The sequence below is a fragment of the Oryzias melastigma genome, linkage group LG22, assembly GCF_002922805.2.
Source record: "Oryzias melastigma strain HK-1 linkage group LG22, ASM292280v2, whole genome shotgun sequence".
In the NCBI taxonomy this organism is placed as follows: domain Eukaryota; kingdom Metazoa; phylum Chordata; class Actinopteri; order Beloniformes; family Adrianichthyidae; genus Oryzias; species Oryzias melastigma.
Window position 1 is genome coordinate 20642270 of NC_050533.1, and position 9336 is coordinate 20651605.

General features: G+C 38.3%; 1 protein-coding gene across 2 annotated transcripts in view; it reads right to left on the reverse strand.

Annotated features, from left to right (window-relative positions):
* Nucleotides 1–9336, reverse strand: part of alk (ALK receptor tyrosine kinase) — a gene marked incomplete in the record, with an annotated part of 583514 nt that overhangs the window by 79358 nt on the left and 494820 nt on the right. For both annotated transcript variants that reach the window (XM_024267526.2, XM_024267517.2), the window contains 1 exon segment: nt 4687–4781. In XM_024267526.2, coding sequence (XP_024123294.1) covers nt 4687–4781 — 95 coding nt within the window.

Below are 9336 nucleotides of genomic sequence, written 5' to 3' on the forward strand. Positions count from 1 at the left end.
TCACTGACTCAAATTTGACTAACACATTTTTACACAATGTAACATGATAATTTATCAACAATTTTTAAAATTCTTTTAATACAAAAAGCAGTCATTTAAAAAAATTATTAACAACATATGAGGTATTCTCACTATAAAGTTTGGAAAAGTAACAACAATTTTTCCCTCCAAAACTGTTTTTGAGATTTCATGGTGGCAGCCATTTTGAAATCAGCAGGAAACGCCCTTCTACTGCCCCTAGTGGGAGGATGATGAACTACATGGCAGAAAGCATGGACCAAGGGTTAAACAAAAGGCTTTAAAAAAAAAAAGTTTTTAACATTTTCAGAAATCAACAAATATCAAATATGATACAAATTGTTACATTTATGTTACATTTATATACATTTACGCTTTTTTCATAAGTTGTTTATGATTCTCAACACTATCAAGTCCAAGGGGTAATTAGAGGACCTCTATTATATGACAGGAAGCACAAATACAACATCCAACCTGTCTACAGCTGCACACATAAACCAAGTTAGAATAAAATATTTTTTAAAAAGAAAACTAGTCATTTTATTCAGTTGCTGCAGAAAGTGTCAAACCGACTCATCACTCACGTCAAGGAGCAGTTCCACTGAATAGGTGCACACACTCTGATGCTTGGGAGTCTGTGTGCAGGCAGCCGCTGCTGCTCTTAATGCAGCTCAGAGAGTGTGAAAAGAAATGATGGCACACGCCGGAGAGAAGGATGAACTTTCTGTGCTGCGGAACCCAATAAACTAATTTAATGATGCCGGATGAAAATGAAATACTAAAACTGACAGCCGGGTCCAACACCTGAAGGACAACAGATGCATCATCAAGCTCATGCATTTGTCCAACTACAAATTATTCTTCAGCCAAGAGAGGAGCAGGGAAGAGGCTACGGATGGCTGGTTCTGTGCATAATGTGCTTGCGGTATGTTTTCCCAGCAAAGCACATTATGGGCCTGTATCATACAGCTCCCAAATCCATCAGGCTAATCAGTCAGAGCGATCACTCTTGTAAATTACATCTCTTAGAGCTTCTGCTTCTCTCGCATCGACCGTTCGGGCTGATAGATCATCAAAGGTGAGACTAACAGACAGCCGGTGCAGATGCAGAACTTTCCTTTACCGTTGCTCAGGAGATCATAAAACAAACTGGTGCACCTATTTTAACCAAAAAACAAAAAAGTCCTTTGAGTCAGTAATTATGCCGAGACTGTAGCTGCACCAAATAATCCCAAAGACCCTTAAGACACTAGAGTAGGGGTGGGCAAACTACGGCCATATGTGGCCCCTTAATCTATTTCATTTGGCCCGCCAAACTCGTATCAATTATATTGATATTCCTAATTATTGTTTTATTTTCCCTGAATTTAAGATGGTGCAATATGGAAAGATTGACTTCTGTCGAGGTTCAGAAAGTTATTCTGCCTTCATGTGCGTGTTGTGGTATTTTTATTTTAGATTTGTTGTTTTTCTGAAGTTTCTGTGTAATTTCTGAGTAGCAGGCCATTTTCCAATCATTCCAACAGCACATGAACACATCATTTCTTAAGTTTGTGTTTGTTTCTCTGGGAGGACATCCTCCCATTGGTGCTATTGAAATAAAGTCAAAGTTTTAAAAATAAAAATAAACAAAATGTTCTGTTTTAAATATACCAATTTTCAATCAAAATTAGCATGTCCAAATTCCATGATATTTCTCTCTCTTATGAGGCAGGTTACCAAACCACCCCACACATCTGTCCCTGGTCCAGCCCTCTGTCAAATTTTAGAACCTTTTGTGGCCCACAAATCTAAAAGCACTAAAGCCTCATTTCCACTGACAGGTCCAGTCTGGTATTTTGAGCGTTTCCATTATAAAATTGACCTATTAAGCCGAACCGTACCATTTTTGGGCCCCCATCGGCTGTAGGTCCATAGAAAAATGAACTGTACCGGTTAGGATGGAACTACCGTTCAAACCCCTTGAATGGGGGTGGTCATAATGACTAAAGAAAGCGCCAAGAAATCCCCCATATCCCTCTTCTCCGCCTACAATCTTCACTCAAACAAAATTAAATTATTTGCATCAAAAGCCAATTGTTGGTGTTTTTATCTTAATTTTAGCCGTACTCAGTAGGGCTGGCTATTGACAATAATCTCCAGAAACAATTCGATTGATTCACAAGAACCTGGACTGATGCGATTCCGAATTTTTTTGTCCATTCTTTCAATCAATTCAAATTAATTTTGATTCAAATTAATTTTGAGTTTACACCGTTTACACATCTAGACACATTTATTTTGAAATACATTCATAATCTACAATAGGTTTTGAATATACTCATATTAATGTGATCCAGTTCACATACTGTAAAATGTATCAGTGAAATAATGAGATTGTTAATTTCTTACAGTGTTACATGGTTTCTCTAAAAGAGAAGCTCTAACAAAAATGTTCATTGTAAACATTGTTCTGCTTCTCCTGGGGGGCGTTTCAGTTCACTAGGTGGAGCTCGTGCTACAGCAGTACACATTTTTCCAGAAGAATAAGCAAAGAATGACCAAAAAAATTGCAAAAAAGCAGTGCTTTAGATCACAAATAGTTACTTTAAAAGATATTTCCTTAAAAGAAATCAGTAAATTCCTCCCTGTAAGTATACAGAGCTGATCATTTAGTCAGCAGTATATGTTTAGCGTTAGCATTACCCGTCCTATGGGAAATCCCATTAAACGTTAGCATCAAGCTAGCAGACGTTAGCTTTATGTGCTAAGACGATTTATATTTTTATGAATCGATTATTGATCTATGAAACTTAAATCGATTAAAATCGATGAATCAATTTTATCAGGTGCTGTGATAGTCCAAGTTTGAGTGCAATTGTTGAATAATTTTTGTTAACAATACAGAAACAGGCTCAGCTAAATACTACTAAAATGATACCATCACTAAAGTCAGAGAGAGATATTTCACGAGTGCCTGTTCAACACAACTCTTTGTTTCAGGTCCACAGATGCTCATTTTTTATTATTCCTGACACGGTTCTTCAGGTTCCCTCAGATAGGCAGACACGGTGGTGGGGGGTGGAAAAGCACTGAACTCCTAACCTTTCACTCTCATTCTTACATGATTGTCGTCTCACTCCTGTTTTTTATACCGATAAAGCATCTCAGTTATAACAGCGAAATATCTGAAGAGGTTACACGAGGCTTGACCTTTCCCAGGCAGCACTAAAACACTGCAACAGAAAGCGTTATCAGTCAGCCAGCAGCAGACCTGACATTTCTCTCTGAACTGAAGGCAAAAAAGAAAGACAAACTTTTGAGGGGGGTGTTTGGAATGATTATGTGCATTTAACATAAACATTTTTTGATCTTGGTGACTTCAAAAGCCTTAGTCACATGCACCTGTGAGGGTGAGGGGTTGACCTGTACAGACTCTTTGGGGTTATTGGGCTGTCTGGTCTCATAGAGAGGACTCGACAGTAGGGGTATGTCAAAATATCAATATTGCGATATATCGTGACATTCAGTCCTGCGACTGATTCTCGATGGGTTTTCACCAAGTATCAATCTTTTATTTTCGTTTTAAAGTGGCTGTAAAAGTGATATTTGACATCCTGAGACGTTCCTTTGGAGATAGATACTGGCTGTCACGGGCACCAATGTTTCTGGTAGCCACTAGAATTATTTAATTTTTGTTCTGTTGTTTACAACAATTTTGCACTAAGTAGTGACACTGCTGTTCATGTTTACTAATGTTAACACTGAATTCTACAATTAAGTCAAATTCAGTTGGTGTCAATCCTTGTCAAAGACATGGTATTACTGATTTCAGCAATTTGACAGTGAAGTGTCTGTTATTTTTTTACACAAAATAAGACACAAGTTCTTTACTCTGATTATGTTCGAGCTAAAAAATAAATGGGGATATATTTTCCTAAAAAAGTATGTTCTTCTTCTATATTGTGAGTTCTTAGAGATTTCCTTTGCCCATTATCGCAGTATCATCGATATCGTGAGCCATGTATCGCGTATTGCATCGTATCGTAAAGAACCCAGTGATTCCCAGCCCTAGTGCAGGGGTCTACAACCTGCAGCTCCAGATCCCCATGTGACTATTTTATCTCTTCATGGTGGCTCCTTGGCCAAACATAAAATAAGTCATGGAGACTGTCGACCGTCTGAGTCAGCAGCTCCCCCTAACCAAAACTACCGGAAGAAAACAAATAAACTAAGCCCCAAACTAAGACTACCAAGGTCCAACCTCATTTTTCCCCCGCAGACGGCCTGTATCTCCCTGTAAGGGCAGATGTGACTAAGGCCAAAGTGGCAAAGAATAGACCTCTGACAGGCCAACAATATGACACTTGCTTTAAGGTGACAATAAAACATAGGAGGCAATTAAAAACAAATATATCACAAATAGGTAAATAATTGATGGATTTCCAAGGTGCACAAAGCTGCCATTCAGTCCAGGCATGAACCTGTATCGATTACAAATGTAATTACCGCGGGTCACTTTGAATGTGCTTGTTCTCATTACAGCTTTGCAGGTTTTTACCCTTTCGGCTTGTCACGGTCAGTCAAACAAGCAATTTAGTAAAAGAACTTCCTCCAACACAAGCTAGGTCTTAAACATAGGATTAAAAAACACAAAAAAGGATCAATAATTTTGGTTGTAGTACTCACATGCCAAGAAGCAGTTCATACTGAAAGAAACGTTGTCCAGAGCGACGGCTGAACCTGGTCCAGGTCCTTCTTCTGTACTGAACTGCAGCCAGAACCTGTGGACAGGAGCTGTTTTTAATAAAGCTACACAAAGTTTGAAAAGTTGTAACAAAAATTATATAGTTTTAATGTCAAGCTGGGGACAGGGAATTTGCTCTTGTGAGACATTCTAGTCGGAATATCAAACAACTGCCTTGTTTCAGTACTTGTGACACAGTTAATATAAATGTTTTTAAAATAAAACACACTTTATTTCTCCAAATGAAAGATTTTAAAGCCAACACAAACAAAGTTTAAGTATCAGTGGTGGAGCTACAAGGGCACAGAAGACTTTGGAAGGGTGTCAAATGAGAACTGCAGAGTAGAAATTACAAATGAAAGGATCCAAAATACACATTTCATTTTATTTACTGAATGCTTTAAGCATTTGCAATTCTTAAAAAAGCTTGTATTTATGGAGTGAAAATAGACTCACTGGATTTGTGTGTTAATTATTCTTGATTTGTAACTCATTCAGTTCATTTGGTGCGTACCTTTGTGCAATTATGTATTCACATGTACACTCGAATATGGAAAAAGTTACAAAATACTGCTCACGCATGTACAACTTAAAATTACATCAGTTTAAAACTAACTACAAATCCCACACGCCTCCTACACAAACAAATCTTTACATAGTACGGACCATTCGCCTGATACACAATCACAAAACCGGATTTACGCACAAGCAGTCGTGAGACTCTTCTTAAGTCTCCAGATTTGTTTGTAGATGATGCGTTTCAGTGCTGCTAGAATGCTCAGTTTTCTTATTAGAATACAGATCTATACATATAAAATTCACAGCAATAGCAGGCAGCGCCAGGTCCTTCTCCACACCAGAGAGGGAAGAGACACTGCCTGCTATCGCCGTGATTGGCGACCAGCGCTCGGGGAAGCTGGAGGTACTGTCAGCGGAGTCGCTGATGAGAGAGAGTGATGAGAACTGGAAAACTTAAAAAAAAAGTTATGAGTGTTTTAAAAACACATATTTAGATTTTCCTAGGTTGTATTAACCCATTCTAGCATTCCAGGAGTATTTAAACCATAGCTGCCCAAAGTGGGGCCCGCGGGCCGAATCTGGCCCCCCAAGTCGTGGCTGCGGAAGCCGCAGAGTGTTTAGTTCAAACCCTTTTTCCATTGGTTCTCTATGGTGTTCCAAAAACTCTACAGCTGTAATTTATTTTTAGCCTCCGGGTGGCGCTGTTAGCCCTTTCTTTGCCAGCAGCTCTGGGTGAAACAACCCACAAGTGTTTTTTGTGTTAGAAATTCTGTGGAACCTTCGCGGTCACTTCCTATGCTTTTAGCGGCCTTTTTCAGATAGCCAAGATGGAGCGACAACGGCAAACGGATAAAGTCAAAAGACCCACTCCACGTCTCTCATTAGAATCTCAGTTTGCTGTTTTCTCTGAAAGAAAGTTTGTTTTAGTTCGATCTTGTTTTTCAATTAAAAATAGCCAGTGAGGACTTGCTTTTAAAGCTTTCAAACACAAATGTTATTTACTTTTTATTCTCACTAATGATTGTTACCTTAAATAATACAAAATCAAAATTAACAAATTAAATCATATTCTTTATTTTCTCCTTTTATATCATGACATGCAAGAAAATATTGTATTTGGTCCCAATTAGAATTTGGCCCTTTGAGCAAAAAACTCAGGCACCCCTGATGTAAATCTATGCACTAATCTGAAGACGTGAAGAGCGTCTCACTACCCCTCGTGCACTGATCTGTGCGCTAATCTGGTTTTGTCTCAGCATATCAGCCATTTGGTGTGCAATATTTAAAGATTTGTATATGCGTACGAGCCGTTTGGAATTCATAGCTAGTTTTAAGTTGGTGTAATTTCAAGCTGTGTGAACGTAAATTATATTTTCTGTTTGTACGTTTTTGATATTTGCGTGTATATGTGAATACACAGATGCAAGTACACACAATTATGCATAACATGATTGTATGAGTTAGAAATCAAGAATTACTCACACATCCAATGGGTCTGTTTTTTCTCCATATATATTGATAATTTCTTAATTTTTGTCAATTATGATACTAATACTGATTAAAAAATTGGGGAGGCATTGTAGCTCCGCCCCTGGTCCACATTGTGCAACCTTTAACGCACTACTTTAACAACAGAACAACCAATCTGTAACAGGGTAAATAAATTCCATTACCAAGTGTGTTGTGCTCTAATTAACCCGTCACATGTGCATTTTAGCACAAACAGAGCCGTAATTGTTATGGCTGCTTGAAAGCTGCCGGTTTCCTAATCAGTGTTGTTTCTCAGCCCCAGAGACAACATTCAATAAGTACTTTAAAAAAAAGGCTGCAGTAAATCCATAAACATAGTTTGCACAGAACAACAATAAAATGTACATAGTAAGGCGGTAGAAGGATATATAAGAAGTTCAACCATTATAGGATGCAGAGATTTGAAAAAAGCTGCACATCTTTAAAAAAAATCTGATCTTTTAAAGCTTCCTTGGTGCTATAAATAACAGGTGTTAGGAATGTGTGAAAGTTGCAAAACTGATTGCAATTACCCACAGTTAACCACATGACAGTAGCTTCACATGTTCACGCTTTTTATGGCAAATGATTAGTCAAGTTCACCTCGGAGGTTAATTGGGTGATTAATCCTTGGAGGTGATCCTGATTATTTCGAATAGGGTTGTCTTACCCTGTCTGTAAAAGAGTTCACCTTCTAACCCCCGTCAGATGGTTCAGGCACCTTTCTGTCTGGGCTTGTTCACAGACAGAAGAGCTGCACATCCACTCATATTTATGGGTGTCTCCTCTTATTAATTGGGGAATTAATAGGGTAGGAGTGATGGCTGCCATGACGACGCTAAAGAGTGACGATAGTCTAAGAAATAGGAAACCTAAGCTGTTTACGCTGGTGATGTAAGTCTATTTTTTTTTAAATAAAATTGTTCATTCTGACATTATTAAAACTTTGAAGTTTCAAAACTGAAAATCTTTCTGTTTTTAGCAGAGTGTCTGGTTTACCATGTTCTTTAGTTGTGGTCAAAATGAGATCTTATGCCTAAGTCAAAGGCTGCAGGTTTTTGGGTTGTCCGGGACCATGGAGGGTCGTAGAAAGCAATGACAGCATTTTAAAGGTGCGTCTTTTAGCTCCTTCAGCTTGTCCCTTGTCATCTTTTGGAAGACCATGAAAGTCGAACATAGAATTGCTGTGCATGTGGAAAGTATATCGTGAAGTATTTGTGAGGATAACGTAAGTTATACACATACTTATGATGTGCGGTTGACACTGTCTTACAGTGCCCATAAGCCATACTCTAGTCATTGTGCAATTGATACAAGTAAATGTGCGTAGGACCTCCACTCAAAGTTCACTTTGTATAGTTTACTTATTTCTAAATATACGTTCACACCAGAAATGTGACACAGGTTCAAGATTGCCCCAAAGCCCAGTTCTTGAACACGTGTTTAGCATTTGGTGTTCACACTGCACAAGCAGGGAGGGGCTTCTTCTTTTTTTTTACCACTGACTAGCACTTGTCTTCAACCTACAGTTGGAAGAGGTTTTGTGTGAAATGTCAGAGCAGTGTAAATCTCATGAATCTTACTCCAGGCTTTTTCTTTCACAGCTCTATTCTAAAATATGAAAGACTTGATGTCATGAAATTCCGACCAAACATAAACCGCAATTATTAATCCATGATCATTTTTTAAACTGTTGGCATTTATGTAAATTAAAAGGGACGCCATCCGTGTGTCACCATCAAATCCAAGTCCCTGATTGGTCAAAGTCTAACCTGGTTTAACTAGCACCACATTTTGTATCTAGATCCTAAAAATGGTCTTAAAAACTTTGCTCAACTACACATGAACATGAGAGTTTTCATTGCGGAAGCCTTGAACGTGTGAAAACATTATAAGATTGTATTTTATTATTTTTTATGCCTGTTGAGATGAGAACAATTCATTTAAACAAGGGGAGTTATATAAAAAAAGGTGGACGTATGTAAAATGAGATTTTAGTTTTCTTTGTAAAGTACATTTTATTTCTATAAGGTTGCCATGGTTACAGTGTGGCGGAGGGATATGTTGGAAAAAAAATTGAAGGAAGTTGTTCAGTTCAGTAGGTGGTGCTGTGCAGAAAAAAAGAATAATAAAGATGTCTTCCTACAAAAAAAAAAGCAGGCCTCCCTGGGCAGTTTTTTTTACCCACAGCCCTGGGAAGTAACATGTAAGGTTGGTTGCACAAAAATCACGTCGTTACAATAGCTTGATAGTCAGGCTGCAAGAACAGGGCGGGCGGAGGGTGTGTATCCATTCGTTGAACAGCATTAATGTTCAATCCATTGGTTTCAGGGAGGTTGAACAAATGTAAAAACTGTGTGACACACCACTTGACCTCTTACCTATCCCTATGTGCTGTTAAAGTGTCGCCCGCAGCATACCCATAGGAAAAAAAAGAACATTATCTCTCTTAAGGTTCACTGGGTTGTCTATGATCTTATAATTTATTTTGGGCCACCTGCGTTCTCTGAACAAATTTGTCAAATTTTCACCCTTATCCACCCCATATCCACCTGTAAGGGCAG